The 19,387-nt window shown below is 56.1% G+C and overlaps 1 protein-coding gene across 1 annotated transcript in view; it reads left to right on the forward strand.

Moving 5' to 3' along the window:
• Window positions 1-11,749: 11,749 nt before the first annotated feature.
• The window catches only part of LOC122547822 (chitinase domain-containing protein 1-like), a 27,775-nt gene continuing 20,137 nt past the window's right edge, over window positions 11,750-19,387 (forward strand). The window contains exon 1 of the mRNA XM_043686399.1: window positions 11,750-11,782. Coding sequence (XP_043542334.1) covers window positions 11,765-11,782 — 18 coding nt within the window. The 5' untranslated portion in view covers window positions 11,750-11,764. The remainder of the gene's footprint in view (window positions 11,783-19,387) is intronic.

The following is a 19,387-nucleotide window of genomic DNA, read 5'->3' on the forward strand; positions in this document are numbered from 1 at the left end:
GATCCAGTCTCCCCACAGTGTGGGGACAGTGACAGAGAGGAGATCCAGTTTACCTCTCAGTGTGGAGACAAGGATAAACAGGAGATCCAGTCTCCCCTCAGTGTGGCGACAGCGACAGACAGGAGATCCAGTCACACCTCAGTGTGGGGACAGTGACAGAGAGGAGATCCAGTCTCCCCACAGTGTGGGGAAAGGGACAAACAGGAGATCCAGTCTCCCCTCAGTGTGGGGACAGCGACAGACAGGAGCTCCAGACTCCCCTCAGTGTGGGGACAGTGACAGACTGGCGATCTAGTTTCCCAACAGTGTGGGGACAGTAACAGAGAGGAGATCCAGTTTACCCCTCAGTGTGGAGACAAGGACAAACAGGAGATCCAGTCTCCCCTCAGTGTGGGGACAGCGACAGTCAGGAGATCCAGTCACACCACAGTGTGGGGACAGTGACAGAGAGGAGATCCAGTCTCCCCTCAGTGTGGGGACAGGGACAGACAGGAGATCCAGTCTCCCCTCAGTGTGTGGACAGTGACAGACAGGAGATGCAGTCTCCCCTCAGTGTGGGGACAGGGACAAACAGGAGATCCTGTCTCCCCTCAGTGTGGCGACAGCGACAGACAGGAGATCCAGTCTCCCCTCAGTGTGGGGACAGTGACAGACAGGAGATCCAGTCTCCCCTCAGTGTGGGGACAGGGGCAAACAGGAGATCCTGTCTCCCCTCAGTGTGGCGACAGCGACACACAGGAGATCCAGTCTCCCCTCAGTGTGGGAACATGGACAAACAGGAGATCCAGTTTCCACTGATTGTAGGGACAGGGACAAACAGGAGATCCAGTCTCCCCTCAATGTGGGAACAGTGACAGACTGGAGATCCAGTTTCCCCTTAGTGTTGTGTTGGAGACAGACAGGAGATCCAGTCACCACTCAGTGTGGGGACAGGGACAGACAGGAGATCCAGTCTCCCCTCAGTGTGGGGACAGGGACAGACAGGAAATCCAGTCATCCCTCAGTTTGTGGACAGGGACAAACAGGAGATCCAGTCTCCCCTCAGTGTGGGGACAGCGACAGAGATGAGACCCAGTTTCCTCTTAGTGTAGTGATGGAGACAGACAGGAGATCCAGTCTCCCCTCATAGTGGGGACGGAGACAGAAAGGAGATCCAGTCTCCCCTCAGTGTAGGGACACGGACAAACAGGAGATCCAGTCTCCCCTCAGTGTGGGGACGGGGACAGAAAGGAGATCCAGCCTCCCCTCAGTGTGCGGACACGGACAGACAGGAGATGCAGTCTCCCCTCAGTGTGGGGACAGCACCAGACAGGAGATCCAGTCTCCCCTCAGTGTGGGGACACGGACAAACAGGAGATCCAGTCTGCCCTCAGTGTGGGGACAGGGACAGACAGGAGATCCAGTCTCCCCTCAGTGTGGGGACAGGGACAAACAGGAGATCCAGTCTCCCCACAGAGTGGGGACAGGGAATGACAGGTGATCCTGTCGCCACTCAGTGTGGGGACAGGGACAGACAGAAGATCCAGTCTCCCTCAGTGTGGGGACAGGGACAAAAATGAAATCCAGTCTCCCCACACTGTGGGGACAGCGACAGAGAGGAGATCCAGTCTCCCCTCAGTGTGGGGACAGGGACAGACAGGTGATCCAGTCTTCCCTCAGTTTGTGGACAGGGACAGACAGGAGATCCAGTCTCCCCTCAGTGTGGGACAAGGACAGGCAGGTGATGCAGTCTCCCTTCAGTGTAGGGACAGGGGCAGACAGGAGATCCAGTCTCCCCTCAGTGTAATGACAGGGAACAACAGGAGATCCAGACTCGCTTCAATATAGTGACAGGGACAACAGGAGATCCACTCTCCCCTCAGTGTGGGGACAGTGACAGGCAGGAGATCCAGTCTCCTCTGTGTGGGGACAGTGACAGACAAGAGACCCAGTCTCCCCTCAGTGTGGGGACAGGGACAGACAGGAGATCCAGTCTCCCCTCAGTGTGGTGACAGGGACAGACAGGAGATCCAGTCTCCCCTCAGTGTGGGGATAGGGACAGACAGGAGATCAAGTCTCCCCTCAGTGTGGGGACAGGGACAGACAGTAGATCCAGTCATTCCTCGGTGTGGGGACAGACTGGAGATCCAGTCTCCCCTCATTGTGTGCACTGGGACAGATAGGAGATCCAGTCTCCCCTCAGTCTGGGGACAGGGACTGACTGGAGATCGCGTCTCCCCTCAGTGTGGGGACAGGGACAGACAGGAGATCCAGTCATTCCTCGGTGTGGGGACAGGGACAAACAGGAGATCAAGTCTCCCCTCAGCGTAGGGACAGGGACAGACAGGAGATCCAGTCTCCCCTCAGTGTAGGGACAGGGACTGACAGGAGATCCAGTCTCCCCTCAGTGTAAGGACAGGGACTGACAGGAGATCCAGTCTCCCCTCAGTGTGGGACAGGGACAGACAGCAGATGCAGTCCTCCCTCAGTGTAGGGACAGGGACTGACAGGAGATCCAGTCTCCCCTCAGTGTAGGGACACGGACAAACAGGAGATCAAATCTCCCCTCAGTGTTGTGACAATGACCGATATGATATCCAGTCTCCCCTCAGTGTGGGGACAGGGACAGACAGGAGATCCAGTCTCCCCTCAGTGTAGGGACACGGACAAACAGGAGATCAAATCTCCCCTCAGTGTTGTGACAATGACCGATATGATATCCAGTCTCCCCTCAGTGTGGGGACAGGGACAGACAGGAGATCCAGTCTCCCCTCAGTGTAAGGACAGGGACTGACAGGAGATCCAGTCTCCCCTCAGTGTAAGGACAGGGACTGACAGGAGATCCAGTCTCCCCTCAGTGTAAGGACAGGGACTGACAGGAGATCCAGTCTCCCCTCAGTGTAAGGACAGGGACTGACAGGAGATCCAGTCTCCCCTCAGTGTAAGGACAGGGACTGACAGGAGATCCAGTCTCCCCTCAGTGTAAGGACAGGGACTGACAGGAGATCCAGTCTCCCCTCAGTGTAAGGACAGGGACTGACAGGAGATCCAGTCTCCCCTCAGTGTAAGGACAGGGACTGACAGGAGATCCAGTCTCCCCTCAGTGTAAGGACAGGGACTGACAGGAGATCCAGTCTCCCCTCAGTGTAAGGACAGGGACTGACAGGAGATCCAGTCTCCCCTCAGTGTAAGGACAGGGACTGACAGGAGATCCAGTCTCCCCTCAGTGTAAGGACAGGGACTGACAGGAGATCCAGTCTCCCCTCAGTGTAAGGACAGGGACTGACAGGAGATCCAGTCTCCCCTCAGTGTAAGGACAGGGACTGACAGGAGATCCAGTCTCCCCTCAGTGTAAGGACAGGGACTGACAGGAGATCCAGTCTCCCCTCAGTGTGGGGACACGGACAAACAGGAGATCAAATCTCCCCTCAGTGTTGTGACAATGACCGATATGATATCCAGTCTCCCCTCAGTGTGGGGACAGTTACAGACAGGAGATCCAGTCTCCCCTCGGTGTGGGGACAGGGACAGACAGGAGATCCAGTCTCCCCTCGGTGTGGGGACAGGGACAGACAGGAGATCCAGTCTCCCCTCGGTGTGGGGACAGGGACAGACAGGAGATCCAGTCTCCCCTCGGTGTGGGGACAGGGACAGACAGGAGATCCAGTCTCCCCTCGGTGTGGGGACAGGGACAGACAGGAGATCCAGTCTCCCCTCGGTGTGGGGACAGGGACAGACAGGAGATCCAGTCTCCCCTCGGTGTGGGGACAGGGACAGACAGGAGATCCAGTCTCCCCTCGGTGTGGGGACAGGGACAGACAGGAGATCCAGTCTCCCCTCGGTGTGGGGACAGGGACAGACAGGAGATCCAGTCTCCCCTCGGTGTGGGGACAGGGACAGACAGGAGATCCAGTCTCCCCTCGGTGTGGGGACAGGGACAGACAGGAGATCCAGTCTCCCCTCGGTGTGGGGACAGGGACAGACAGGAGATCCAGTCTCCCCTCGGTGTGGGGACAGGGACAGACAGGAGATCCAGTCTCCCCTCGGTGTGGGGACAGGGACAGACAGGAGATCCAGTCTCCCCTCGGTGTGGGGACAGGGACAGACAGGAGATCCAGTCTCCCCTCGGTGTGGGGACAGGGACAGACAGGAGATCCAGTCTCCCCTCGGTGTGGGGACAGGGACAGACAGGAGATCCAGTCTCCCCTCGGTGTGGGGACAGGGACAGACAGGAGATCCAGTCTCCCCTCGGTGTGGGGACAGGGACAGACAGGAGATCCAGTCTCCCCTCGGTGTGGGGACAGGGACAGACAGGAGATCCAGTCTCCCCTCGGTGTGGGGACAGGGACAGACAGGAGATCCAGTCTCCCCTCGGTGTGGGGACAGGGACAGACAGGAGATCCAGTCTCCCCTCGGTGTGGGGACAGGGACAGACAGGAGATCCAGTCTCCCCTCGGTGTGGGGACAGGGACAGACAGGAGATCCAGTCTCCCCTCGGTGTGGGGACAGGGACAGACAGGAGATCCAGTCTCCCCTCGGTGTGGGGACAGGGACAGACAGGAGATCCAGTCTCCCCTCGGTGTGGGGACAGGGACAGACAGGAGATCCAGTCTCCCCTCGGTGTGGGGACAGGGACAGACAGGAGATCCAGTCTCCCCTCGGTGTGGGGACAGGGACAGACAGGAGATCCAGTCTCCCCTCGGTGTGGGGACAGGGACAGACAGGAGATCCAGTCTCCCCTCGGTGTGGGGACAGGGACAGACAGGAGATCCAGTCTCCCCTCGGTGTGGGGACAGGGACAGACAGGAGATCCAGTCTCCCCTCGGTGTGGGGACAGGGACAGACAGGAGATCCAGTCTCCCCTCGGTGTGGGGACAGGGACAGACAGGAGATCCAGTCTCCCCTCGGTGTGGGGACAGGGACAGACAGGAGATCCAGTCTCCCCTCGGTGTGGGGACAGGGACAGACAGGAGATCCAGTCTCCCCTCGGTGTGGGGACAGGGACAGACAGGAGATCCAGTCTCCCCTCGGTGTGGGGACAGGGACAGACAGGAGATCCAGTCTCCCCTCGGTGTGGGGACAGGGACAGACAGGAGATCCAGTCTCCCCTCGGTGTGGGGACAGGGACAGACAGGAGATCCAGTCTCCCCTCGGTGTGGGGACAGGGACAGACAGGAGATCCAGTCTCCCCTCGGTGTGGGGACAGGGACAGACAGGAGATCCAGTCTCCCCTCGGTGTGGGGACAGGGACAGACAGGAGATCCAGTCTCCCCTCGGTGTGGGGACAGGGACAGACAGGAGATCCAGTCTCCCCTCGGTGTGGGGACAGGGACAGACAGGAGATCCAGTCTCCCCTCGGTGTGGGGACAGGGACAGACAGGAGATCCAGTCTCCCCTCGGTGTGGGGACAGGGACAGACAGGAGATCCAGTCTCCCCTCGGTGTGGGGACAGGGACAGACAGGAGATCCAGTCTCCCCTCGGTGTGGGGACAGGGACAGACAGGAGATCCAGTCTCCCCTCGGTGTGGGGACAGGGACAGACAGGAGATCCAGTCTCCCCTCGGTGTGGGGACAGGGACAGACAGGAGATCCAGTCTCCCCTCGGTGTGGGGACAGGGACAGACAGGAGATCCAGTCTCCCCTCGGTGTGGGGACAGGGACAGACAGGAGATCCAGTCTCCCCTCGGTGTGGGGACAGGGACAGACAGGAGATCCAGTCTCCCCTCGGTGTGGGGACAGGGACAGACAGGAGATCCAGTCTCCCCTCGGTGTGGGGACAGGGACAGACAGGAGATCCAGTCTCCCCTCGGTGTGGGGACAGGGACAGACAGGAGATCCAGTCTCCCCTCGGTGTGGGGACAGGGACAGACAGGAGATCCAGTCTCCCCTCGGTGTGGGGACAGGGACAGACAGGAGATCCAGTCTCCCCTCGGTGTGGGGTGATTTAACAAGGTAGAGTTCTGAGACTTGAAATCACAAACAGAACTCTTTGAGTGCAAACTGCTACCAATTTATGTTCACTGATTGTTCATAGATCACACTCCAACCTGCAAGAACAGGGTCAATGTCACTAAGATAGGTCCGGTAATATCTCCCGTCTGTCCCTGTCCCTGTCCCCACACTGAGGGGAGACTGCATCTCCTCTCACCAACACACAAACCTACAAGTGGGAGGTCCAAGAAATAGAATACAAAACAACCTTGGCTATCCCAATTTCAATTATCCGAACAAGATTCTATAAAATGCCATCCGAACAATCAATTACCCGAACAATCAATTATCCAAACAATCAATTATGTGAACAATCAATTATCGAAACAATCAATTATCCGAACAATCAATTATCCGAACAATCAATTATCTGAACAATCAGTTATTCGACAAAATACTTTCCACCCGTCTCGTTCGGATAATTGAGGTTGTTCTGTAAGTCCCTCTTCCTACAAGTGGAGCTATTTTAGCACTGATGGTTCCTGATGATTCCCAGAATTGCCAGCTCCTTAACAGTACACTATTACCCATGAGCTTACCTCCAACTTCGCCCTTCCAGATCTGAAAAGAGTCTCTGCCTTATCTTTATTTTAGTCGAATTCCCATCTCAGCTTCCCGAACACTGTTCCAAACACTAGAAAGGATTTTAAAGGCCTTGCAGTCTGCTCCCATTCAGTGGTCAATGCTGCAGCCTGCTGGCCGAATGCTGCTAATGCAGTTTATTGTGGACTCAGTTCACTGCGGTTCCACGGCTCCCACCAATGGGGGTGAGAATTTGGGAAAATCAGGTGAAATGTTGGATGAGACCAAAAATGTGGCATTTCCCAGCACTTTGTAGCTCATGGACATACAGACTGTGTCTTGCTAGAGGTAAATCCTTGGCTTGAGCTGCCACATGTCTAAGGATGGCAGCATTCCGTAAAGACCGCTCCCTCCGTGACTCCCTCGTCAGATCCACACCCCCCACCAACCCAACCTCCACTCCTGGCACCTTCCCCTGCAACCGCAGGAGGTGCAAGACTTGCGCCCACACCTCCCCCCTCACCTCCCTCCAAGGCCCCAAAGGAAACTTCCATATCCGCCACAAATTCACCTGCACCTCCACACACATCATCTACTGCATCCTCTGCACCCGATGTGGCCTCCCCTATACTGGGGAGACAGGCCGGCTACTTGCGGAACGTTTCAGAGAACACCTCTGGGACACCCGGACCAACCAACCCAACCACCCTGTAGCTCAACATTTCAATTCCCCCTCCCACTCCACCAAGGATATGCAGGTCTTTGGACTCCTACATCGTCAGAACACAGCGAAACGACGGTTGGAGGAAGAACGCCTCATCTTCCGGCTAGGAAACCTCCAACCACAAGGGATGAACTCGGATTTCACCAGTTTCCTCATTTCCCCTCCCCCCAGCCTGTCTTATCACCCTCACCTTGACCTCTTTCCACCTATCACATTTCCGACGCCCCTACCCCAAGTCCCTCCTCCCTACCTTTTATCTTAGCTTGCTGGACAAACTTTCCCCATTCCTGAAGAAGGGCTTATGCCCGAAACGTCGATTCTCCTGTTCCCTGGATGCTGCCTGACCTGCTGTGCTTTTCCAGCAACACATTTCCAGCTCTGATCTCCAGCATCTGCAGACCTCACTTTCTCCTTAAGGATGGCAGGTAAAGTGGAGGAGCTGGTCACGTCTTGAGTGTCCTGAGAGGTATCCTCTCGGGGTGAGAGGAGGTCGGGATGTGGTCCCTCTTTTGGCAGGATGCCAGGAGTACCACTCTGTCTCCGAGTGCGGGGAGGGGGAGAGGGGAGTTGGGCATCTGGACTGAGATCACTTATAGCCCCATGATCTTTCCCATGTACTCATGGCTAGTACGATGGAGTGCAGGTTCTGGAACAGTGGTGCTGGAAGAGCACAGCGGTTCAGGCAGCATCTTGAGGAGCAGCGATGCTCCCTGAACTGCTGTGCTCTTCCAGCATCGCTAATCCAGAACCTGGTTTCCAGAATCTGCAGTTATTGTTTTTACCTGATGGAGTGCAGGGCTATGTACATCCAGCAGGCCCGAGATTACTGGGCCCAGTTCTCTGTGGCAGCCATAAGGCTCTAATTAGAGACAGTGAAACACTGTCATGTCAGAGACCTGCATGATCTGAACCGTGTTGCTGCAGTCAGGTTAATGTGACTTAATGACTATTGTATATGGACATATAGTCTGGTATTGAATGTCATATATCGATGTATGTCCTGTTAATGAGTGCGATATCTAATGAGTGTGGTACAGAGACCGATTATTAATGACTGGTTTACTTGGAGGTTCATCTGTGCTTTATATGATATACAGTTTGTTGGTAAGTTTTATAAATGAATGTACAGTCTGTTAATGAGTGTTGTCTGTGGGTGTGCCCTACATACGTGGTCTGCACTTGTGACAGTGTCTCCTTCCGTTCTCTTAGTTATAGTTTGAGTTACAACGGGGTTTAATCCGCCTGAGTTTCCTTTCTATCCTCACGCTGGAAAGCTCCAATAAATCCCAGGAGTTTCACTTGCAACTTCCAACATCCTGAACAAATAGTCTGCGCCTCGTTACACATCCCAGCTTCCACCTCCACCCTCAGTGGCTGAATAACAAAACACTTGTAAAGAGAAGAAAAATGAGAGTAAGTGGTCCTGCAGTCAGACGTTAGTTGGGGGGAAGGGAGGGAATAAAAATAGTAATGAGCTAATGAGTATAGGAACTGGGAGATAGAGTGTCGGAACGTGTGGCAGGAGGGAGCGCTTTAGAATCTGGGGACACTAGCTCAGAGCGATATAGGACTTCTACAGTGTCAACAGGTTGCACTGGAATAGAGCCAGGAGTGTTTCCTATGGAGCATTCTGCTCCTTGCTGTTGTTTAAACTAACTGGGCAGTAGTCTGAGAAGTAAGTAGATAACATCAGACAGCTGGGCAGCATTCCTGGTGTGACCAGACAGCCCAGGGCCTGAACAGCTAGGCCCGAAACCAGAACGGTCAGCCTTTGAACAGCCAAGCCTGATGGCAGTTTCAGGAAAGGTTAAGCACAAAACAAAGGCATACAAGGACAATCCTGGATTTGCCATGAAAAATGACGCTGGTTTCTGTATTGGAGTATGGTGAGCAGACTTGCTGGCGTCCCAGGTTCTCGCCATGGCCATGTACAGAAATGGAGTGTCAGAAGATGGATACTGAGGGTAACTACCCCATTGCACGTTCTCCCCGTGTCTGCGTGGGTTTCCTCCGGGTGCTCCGGTTTCCTCCCACAGTCCAAAGATGTGCAGGTCAGGTGAATTGGCCATGCTAAATTGCCCGTAGAGTAAGGTAAGGGGTAAATGTAGGGGCATGGGTGGGTTGCGCTTCGGCGGGTCGGTGTGGACTTGTTGGGCCGAAGGGCCTGTTTCCATGCTGTAATGTAATCTAATCTAATCTAATTAAATACCATGGCCTTGACCTGGGAGATCATTTGGTATAAGGCCAAAGAACATTCTGTAAGAATGCAGCAGAGACAGATTAGAGGGGATACTTGGCAGCCATTTTTGCATCAGAGAGCTCTGACCATGTGGAGAGAAAGAAAAGCTAATCATGTACAAGGTCAATCTCCGCCATGTTCATTACAGCCTGGCCATGTTTGGCTGCATAGATAGTACTGGTCTTAGTCTGGTAAGCAGTTGTAGTTTAGGTAAGGATTGTGACAGAGATTTAACATTGTGATTGGTAATTAATGTAAGAATTGGGAGTTTTATCACGAAAAAGCAGGATTTTAGATAATATTCAGACATACCACCTCTTTTAGATTAGATTCCCCACGATGTGGAAATAGGCCCTATGGCTCAACCAGTCCACACCGACCCTCCGAAGAGTGACCCACCCAGACCCATTCCCCTACGTTTACCCCTGCCCCTAACACTACGGCCAATTCACCACGGCCAACTCCGACTAACTCGGAGCACCCAGAGGAAACCCATGCAGACACGGGGAGAATGTGCAAACTCCACACAGACAGTTGCCCCGAGGCTGGAATCGAACCTGGGTCCCTGGTGCTGTGAGACAGCAGTGCTAACCACTGAGCCACCGTGTCACCCTCAATATCTTTAGTGTATTTTGTCAACAAGATTACATTGAATTGCAAGTCAACTCTGTCCCTTTCATTCATGAGTAAAATGAGTTTATATAAAAACTTGTCAAAGTGTCCAAAGTATGGACAATATTGGCATCTCTGGGTGAGGTCCGATAAGTAGTTAATGGTTAATCCGGCCTTATGTATCTGAAGGTCCAGCCTGAGACTGAACTGAGAGAGCTATCATAGAACACAGAACAGTACAGCACAGTAACAGGCCCTTCAGCCCATCATGCCTGTCCTGACCATGGTGCCATTCTAAATTAACTGCCTCTGCCCTCACATGGTCCTTATCCCACTAGTCCCTGCCTGTTCATGTGTCTGTCAAAATGCCTCTTAAATGTCACTTTGTATCTGCTCTTGTGACCTCCACATATAGAGGCAAGTGAACAAAACTGGGTTTTAATCGGAGAGGACAGTGGGTTTTGTGAAATCTGGGTTAGGCCTGTCATAGCCATAGAATCATACAACTCAGAAACAGACTGTTTGATCCAAGCTGTCCCAAACTAAACTAGTCCCACCTGCCCCCTCCCGGCCCATATCTCTTTGAACCTTTCCTGTATTCAGGTACTCATCCAAATATCTTGTAAACGTTGTCATTATACCCACATCCACCACTTCCTCAGGAAGTTCATTCCACATGCGCCCACCCTCTGGGTAAATATTTACTCCTCATGTTTTTTTTAAACCTCTCTCTTCTCACCTTGCCCCCCCCCACACCCCGATCTTGAAAACCCCCAGTCTCGGGAAAAAACACCTACCATTAACACTATCTATACCCGGCTTTATTTTATAAACTTTTAAAAGGTAACCTCCTCTACTCCTGTGAAAAAAGGCCCAGCCAATGCAGCCTTTTTTGATAACCTCGACCTTCCATACCCAGCAACATCCTGGTAACTCTCTTCTGAACTCTCCCCTTGGTAATACCCTGCCTATAACAGGGAGACCAGAACTGAACACAGTCTTTCAGAAGAGGCCTCACCAATGGCACCTCAACATGATATCTCAACATCGGATACTCACAGGACTGAGCAATGAAGGCAAGCACCGTCTGAACCACCCTGTCAGTATGTGACACAAACTCCAAATCCATAAAGGCAGGGAAATCAATTAATTGGTACCCACTGGTACTCAACTGATTTATTGATTTATCAAAACTCCCAGTGCTCCATTAATTTACCGCTTTGCCTTTCCTCTTTCGAGGGAGCTGACGTCCTGTCTATTTATAATTTCTTGATGTGGTGGTGTTTTGGCTGCTTTGTGAATGGATTAAATCCATGCGGCTGTGTCTCCATCCCTTCTATAGGATAACCTGCTTCACTGACCGATGGGTTTCTCATGGAGTTGCTGGATGAATTGTTGGCAATTGACAGCACACACTAAGATCACAGCGGGCAGACATTGGTGAGCAGAAATACCCAGCCTGTGATCCACACAAACATCAGGTCGGAGTGAGTTCAAAACCTGTGCCAGGGGTTTGGGAAGATGGCACCAACATGATAGGAAACAACCAGGGTGCTGGCCCTCAGCCCGTCCTCTTGGTCGGCACTTTTTTGACTTTTTCTCGTCCCTCCGTCCCCTCATTTTTCACAAACTCCCTGGAGAGAGAGCTGTTCAGCAGCAGGTGATTTCAACAGGCACCAGGGCAGCAACATCTTCGTATGCAGCGGAGCAACAGAGTAGGTGGGTCAGCCTGGAGCGGGACTATCACGTCTGCGTGGAGTGGGCTCCTAGTGGGGTCACAGCACGGGGCTGGGAAACCGGAGCCAGATACCATCAGCAGCATGGTGTCAGCTGGGAAGCCTGGAGTGGGACTCTCTCTCTCTCTGGGGCACGGTGTGGGACTGGGAAGCCTGGAGTGAGACTCTCTCTCTCTCTGTGACACGGTGTGGGATGAGGAAGCCTGGAGTGGGACTCACTCTCTCTCTCTCTCTCTCTTTCTTCGGCACGGTGTGGAATTGGGAAGCCTGGAGTGGGTCTCTCTCGCTCTCTCTGAGGCACGTTGTGGGACTGGGAATCCTGGAATGGGACTCTCTCTCTCTGCGGCACGTTGTGGGACTGGGAAGCCTGGAGTGGGACTCTCGCTCTCTCCCTCTCTGTGACAGTGTGGGATGAAGAAGCCTGCAGTTGCACTCTCTCTCTCTGCTGCACGGTGTAGGACAGGGAAGCCTGGAGTGGGACTCTCTCTCTCTGTGACCCGGTGTGAGACTGGGAAGCCTGGAGTGGGACTCTCTCTCTCTCTGGGGCACAGTGTGGGACTGGGAAGCCTGGAGTGGGACTCTCTCTCTCTCTGCGGGACGGTGTGGGACTGGGAAGCCTGGAGTGGGACTCTCTCTCTCTTTCTCTGCAGCACGGTGTGGGTCTGGGAAGCCTGAAGTCGGACTCTCTCTCTCTCTGTGACCCGGTGTGAGACTGGGAAGCCTGGAGTGGGACTCTCTCTCTCTCTGGGGCACGGTGTGGGACTGGGAAGCCTGGAGTGGGACCCTCTCTCTCTCTGGGGTATGGTGTGGGACAGGGAAGCCTGGAGCGGGACTCTCTCTCTCTCTGGGGTATGGTGTAGGACAGGGAAGCCTGGAGCGGGACTCTCTCTCTCTCTGGGGTATGGTGTGGGACAGGGAAGCCTGGAGCGGGAATCTCCCTCTCTCTCTGCGGCACGGTGTGAGACTGGGAAGCCTGGAGTGGGACTCTCTCTCTGCGGGACGGTGTGGGACTGGGAAGCCTGGAGTGGGACTCTCTCTCTCTGGGGTATGGTGTAGGACAGGGAAGCCTGGAGTGGGACTCTCTCTCTGCGGGACGGTGTGGGACTGGGAAGCCTGGAGTGGGGCTCTCTCTCTCTTTCTCTGCAAAACAGTGTGGGACTGGGAAGCCTGGAGTGGGACTTAATCCCTCTCTCTTTCTTCGGCACGGTGTGGAATTGGGAAGCCTGGAGTGGGACTCTCTCTCTCTCTCTCTCTCTCTGCGGGACGGTGTGGGACTGGGAAGCCTGGAGTGGGACTCTCCCTCTCTCTCTGCGGCACGGTGTGGGACTGGGAAGCCTGAGTGGGACTCTCTCCCTCTCTCTCTCTCTCTGCAACACGGTGTGGGACTGGGAAGCCTGGAGTCCGACTCTCTCTTTCCACGACACGGTGTGGGACTGGGAGCCTGGAGTGGGACTCTCTCTCTCTCTCTGTGACCCGGTGTGAGACTGGGAAGCCTGGAGTGGGACTCTCTCTCTCTCTCTCTCCGTGACACCGTGTGGGACTGGGAAGCCTGGAGTGGGACTCTCTCCCTCTCTCTCTGCGGCACAGTGTGGGACTGGGAAGCCTGGAGTGGGTCTCTCTGTCTCTGGGGCACGGTGTGAGACTGGGAATCCTGGAGTGGGACTCCTTCTCTCTCTCTGCGGCACGATGTGGGACTGGGAAGCCTGGAGTGGGGCTCTCTCACTCTGGGGCACGGTGTGAGACTGGGAATCCTGGAGTAGGACTCCTTCTCTCTCTCTGCGGCACGATGTGGGACTGGGAAGCCTGGAGTGGGGCTCTCTCTCTCTCTCTCTGCGGGACGGTGTGGGACTGGGAAGCCTGGAGTGGGACTCTCCCTCTCTCTCTGCGGGATGGTGTGGGAGTGGGAAGCCTGGAGTGGGACTCTCTCTCTCTTTCTCTGCAGCACGGTGTGGGTCTGGGAAGCCTGGAGTCGGACTCTCTCTCTCTCTCTGTGACCCGGTGTGAGACTGGGAAGCCTGGAGTGGGACTCTCTCTCTCTCTCTCCGCGACACGGTGTGGGAGTGGGAAGCCTGGAGTGGGACTCTCCCTCCCTCTCTGCGGGATGGTGTGGGAGTGGGAAGCCTGGTGTGGGACTCTCTCTCTCTCTGGGGCACGGTGTGGGACCGGGAAGCCTGGAGTGGGACTCTCTCCTCTCTCCCTGCGGGACGTGGTGGGACTGGGAAGCCTGGAGTGGGACTTCTCTCTCTCTTTCTGCTGCACGGTGTGGGACAGGGAAGCCTGGAGTGGGACCCTCCCTCTCTCTGCGGCACGGTGTGGGACTAGGAAGCCTGGAGTGGGACTCTCCCTCTCTCTCTGCTGCACGGTGTGGGACAGGGAAGCCTGGAGTGGGACTCTCCCTCTCTCTCTCTCTGGGGCACGGTGTGGGACTGGGAAGCCTGGAGTGGGACTCTCCCTCTCTCTGTGGCACGGTGTGGGACTGGGAAGCCTGGAGTGGGACTCTCCCTCTCTCTCTCTGGGGCACAGTGTGGGACTGGGAAGCCTGGAGTGGGACTCTCTCTCTATCTCTCTCTGCGGCACAGTGTGGGACTGGGAAGCCTGGAGTGGGACGCTGTCTCTCTCTCTCTCTGCGGCACGTTATGGGACTGGGAGGCCTGGAGTGGGAGTCTCTCTCTCTCTCACTGGGGCACGGTGTGGGACTGGGAAGCCTGGAGTGGGACTCTCCCTCTCTCTGTGGCACGGTGTGGAATTTGAAAGCCTGGAGTGGGACTCTCTCTCTGTGCGGCACGGTATGGGACAGGGAAGCCTAGAGTGGGACTTTCTCTCTCTCTCTGCGGGACGTTGTGGGACTGGGAAGCCTGGAATGGGGCTCTCTCTCTCTCTCTGCAAAACAGTGTGGGACTGGGAAGCCTGGAGTGGGACTTAATCTCTCTCTCTTTCTTCGGCACGGTGTGGAATTGGGAAGCCTGGAGTGGGACTCTCTCTCTCTCTCTGCGGCACGATGTGGGACTGGGAAGCTTGGAATGGGACTCTCTCTCTCTCTCTGGGGCACGGTGTGGGACTGGGAAGCTTGGAGTGGGACTCTCTCTCTCTGTCCCTCTCTGCAGCACGACGTGGGACTGGGAAGCCTGGAGTGGGACTCTCTCTCTCTGGGGTACGGTGTGGGACTGGGAAGCCTGGTGTAGGACTCTCCCTCTCTCTGTGGCACGGTGTGGAATTTGAAAGCCTGGAGTGGGACTCTCTCTCTGTGCGGCACGGTATGGGACAGGGAAGCCTGGAGTGGGACTTTCTCTCTCTCTCTGCGGGACGGTGTGGGACTGGGAAGCCTGGAGTGGGGCTCTCTCTCTCTCTCTCTGCAAAACAGTGTGTGACTGGGAAGCCTGGAGTGGGACTTAATCTCTCTCTCTTTCTTCGGCACGGTGTGGAATTGGGAAGCCTGGAGTGGGACTCTCTCTCTCTCTCTCTGCAGCACGATGTGGGACTGGGAAGCCTGTAGTGGGACTCTCCCTCTCTCTCTGCGGGATGGTGTGGGACTGGGAAGCCTGGAGTGGGACTCTCTCTCTCTGGGGTACGGTGTGGGACTGGGAAGCCTGGAGTAGGACTCTCTGACTCTGGGGCACGGTTCTGGGACTGGGAAGCCTGGAGTGGGACTCTTCCTCTCTCTGCGGCACGGTGTGAGACTGGGAAGCCTGGAGTGGGACTCTCTCCTCTCTCCCTGCGGGACGTGGTGGGACTGGGAAGCCTGGAGAGGGACTCTCTCTGTCTCTCTGCTGCACGGTGTGGGACAGGGAAGCCTGGAGTGGGACTCTCCCTCTCTCTGCGGCACGGTGTGGGACTGGGAAGCCTGGAGTGGGACTCTCCCTCTCTCTCTGCTGCACGGTGTGGGACTGGGAAGACTAGAGTGGGACTCTCCCTCTCTCTCTCTCTGGGGCACGGTGTGGGACTGGGAAGCCTGGAGTGGGACTCTCCCTCTCTCTGTGGCACAGTGTGGAATTTGACAGCCTGGAGTGGGACTCTCTCTCTCTGTGCGGCATGGTATGGGACAGGGAAGCCTGGAGTGGGACTTTCTCTCTCACTCTGCGGGACGGTGTGGGACTGGGAAGCCTGGAGAGGGACTCTCTCTCTCGCTCTCTGGGGCACGATGTGGGACTGGGAAGCCTGGAGTGGGACGCTGTCTCTCTCTCTTTCTCTGCGGCACGTTATGGGACTGGGAGGCCTGGAGTGGGAGTCTCTCTCTCTCTCTCTCTCTCTCTCTGGGGCACGGTGTGGGACTGGGAAGCCTGGAGCAGGACTCTCTCTCTCTCTCTCTCTCTCTCCACGACACGGTGTGGGACTGGGAAGCCTGGAGTGGGACTCTCCCTCTCTCTGGGGCACGGTGTGGGACTGGGAAGCCTGGAGAGGGACTTTCTCTCTCCCTCTGCGGGACGGTGTGGGACTGGGAAGCCTGGAGAGGGACTCTCTCTCTCGCTCTCTGGGGCACGATGTGGGACTGGGAAGCCTGGAGTGGGACTCTCTCTCTCTCTGGGGCACAGTGTGGGACTGGGAAGCCTGGAGTGGGACTCTCTCTCTCTCTCTGCCGCACGGTGTGGGATTGGGAAGCCTGGAGCGGGACTCTCTCTCTCTCTGCAGCACGGTGTGGGACTGGGAAGCCTGGAGTGGGACTCTCTCTCTCTCTGGGGCACGGTGTGGGACTGGGAAGCCTGGAGTGGGACGCTGTCTCTCTCTCTCTGCGGCACGTTATGGGAATGGGAGGCCTGGAGTGGGACTCTCTCTCTCTCTCTCTCTCTGCGACACGATGTGGGACTGGGAAGCCTGGAGTGGGACTCTCTCTCTCTCCGCGACACGGTGTGGGACTGGGAAGCCTGGAGTGGGACTCTCTCTCTCTCTCTGGGGCACGGTGTGGGACTGGGAAGCCTGCAGCAGGACTCTCTCTCTCCGCGACACGGTGTGGGACTGGGAAGCCTGGAGTGGGACTCTCTCTCTCTCCGGGGCACCGTGTGGGACTGGGAAGCCTAGAGTGGGGCTCTCCCTCTCTCTGTGGCACGGTGTGGAATTTGAAAGCCTGGAGTGGGAATCTCTCTCTGTGCGGCACGGTATGGGACAGGGAAGCCTGGAGTGGGACTTTCTCTCTCTCTCTGCGGGACGGTGTGGGACTGGGAAGCCTGGAGAGGGACTCTCTCTCTTGCTCTCTGGGGCACGATGTGGGACTGGGAAGCCTGGAGTGGGACTCTCTCTCTCTCTCTGCAAAACAGTGTGGGACTGGGAAGCCTGGAGTGGGACTCAATCTCTCTCTCTTTCTTCGGCACGGTGTGGAATTGGGAAGCCTGGAGTGGGACTCTCTCTCTCTCTCTCTCTCGCTCTGTGACACGGTGTGGGACTGGGAAGCCTGGAGTGAGACTCTCTCTCTCTGGGGCACGGTGTGGAACTGGGAAGCCTGGAGTGGGACTCTCACTCTGGGGAACGGTTCTGGGACTGGGAAGCCTGGAGTGGGACTCTCCCTCTCTCTCTGTGGGACGGTGTGGGACTGAGAAGCCTGGAGTGGGACTCTCTCTCTCTAATCGGCACGGTGTGGGATTGGGAAGCCTGGGGTGGGACTGTCTTTCTCTCTCTCTCTGGGGCACGGTGTGGGACTGGGAAGCCTGGAGTGTGACTCTTCCTCTCTCTCTCTCTGGGGCACGGTGTGGGACTTGGAAGCCTGGAGTGGGATGCTCCCTCTCTCTCTCTCTGGGGCACGGTGTGGGACTGGGAAGCCTGGATTGGGACTCTCTCTCTCTCTCTGGGGCACGGTGTGGGACTGGGAGGCATGGAGTGGGACTCTCTCTCTCTTTCTCTCTACGTGACGGTGTGGGATTTGGAAGCCTGGAGTGGGACAGTCACTCTGTCTGGGGCACGGTTCTGGGACTGGGAAGCCTGGAGTGGGACTCTCTATCTCTCTCTGCGGCACAGTGTGGGACTAGGAAGCCTGGAGTGGGACTCTCTCTCTCTGGGGCACGGTGTGGGACTAGGAAGCCTGGAGTGGGACTCTCCCTCTCTATGCGGCACGGTGTGGGACTGGGAAGCCTGGAGTGGGACTCTCTCTCTCTCTCTCTCTGCGGGACAGTGTGAGACTGGGAAGCCTGGAGTGGGACTCTCTCTCTGTCTGGGGCACGGTTCTGGGACTGGGAAGCCTGGAGTGGGACTCTCTATCTCTCTCTGCAGCACAGTGTGGGACTGGGAAGCCTGGAGTGGGACTCTCTCTCTCTGCGGCACGGTGTGGGACTGGGAAGCCTGTTGTGGAACTCTCTCTCTCTCTCTACGGGACGGTGTGGTACTGGGAAGCCTGGAGTGGGCCTCTCTCTCTGCCTGGGGTACGCTTCTGGGACTGGGAAGCCTGGAGTGGGACCCTCTCTCTCTGGGGCACGGTGTGGAACTGGGAAGCCTGGATTGGGACTCTCTCTCTCTCTCTACGGGACGGTGTGGGACTGGGAAGCCTGGAGTGGGACTCTCTCTCTGGGGCACGGTGTGGGACTGGGAAGCCTGGAGTGGGACTCTCTCTCTCTGGGGCACGTTATGGGACTGGGAAGCCTGGAGTGGGACTCTCTCTCTCTGGGGCACGGTGTGGGACTGGGAAGCCTGGAGTGGGACTCTCTCTCTCTCTCTCTGGGGCACAGTGTGGGAGTGGGAAGCCTGGAGTGGGACTCTCTCTCTGGGGCCCGGTGTGGGAGTGGGAATCCTGGAGTGGGACTCCCTCTCTCTCTCTGCGGCACGGTGTGGGACTGGGAAACCTGTAGTGGGACTCTCTCTCTCTCTGCGGCACGATGTGGGACTGGGAAGCCTGTAGTGGGACTCTCTCTCTCTCTCTCTGCAGCACGGTGTGGGACTGGGAAGCCTGGAGTGGGACTCTCTCTCTCTCTCTCTCTCTGGGGCACGGTGTGGGACTGAGAAGCCTGGAGTGGGACTCACTCTCTCTCTGCGGCACGGTGTGGACTGGCAAGCCTGTAGTGGGACTTTCTCTCTCTCTCTGCAGCACGGTGTGGGACTGGGAAGCCTGGAGTGGGACTCTCTCTCTCTCTCTCTCTCTGCGGCATGGTGTGGGACTGGGAAGCCTGGAGTGGGACACTTCCTCTCTCTGTGACACGGTGTGGGACTGGGAAGCCTGGAGCAGGACTCTCTCTGTGGCGCATGCTGTAGCAGCAGAGAAACGAAAGTAGGACTCTCTCTATGTTATGATTTTACATATTGTTCTCAGATAATGTGATTGGTGCCTATATACGGGCGATGGCACACACCTTTCAACATATTTTAGATTGAATTTGCATGACAATAAAAAATATTCTAATCCAAGTTGCCTGCCCTGGCTGCAGCTGGGTCCATTTTGCAGTTCGATGACATTGTGAGATGCTAATTTATTTTTGTTGGGTGTTTGAGATGTTTCTGAGACTGGGAGGCAGTCTGGCAGCTCCTGAGCAGTCCTCACCATCCTCCAATCCAACTCATCACCCTGAAACTACCTGGTGTTCATTTCACTCCCATCTCCTTCGCCCCCCATTAGTAACATCACCCCCCCATTAACCCTCCATCACGCCCCCATTACCCCTCCATCACCCC

Source organism: Chiloscyllium plagiosum, unplaced genomic scaffold, assembly GCF_004010195.1.
Source record: "Chiloscyllium plagiosum isolate BGI_BamShark_2017 unplaced genomic scaffold, ASM401019v2 scaf_6900, whole genome shotgun sequence".
NCBI lineage: Eukaryota > Metazoa > Chordata > Chondrichthyes > Orectolobiformes > Hemiscylliidae > Chiloscyllium > Chiloscyllium plagiosum.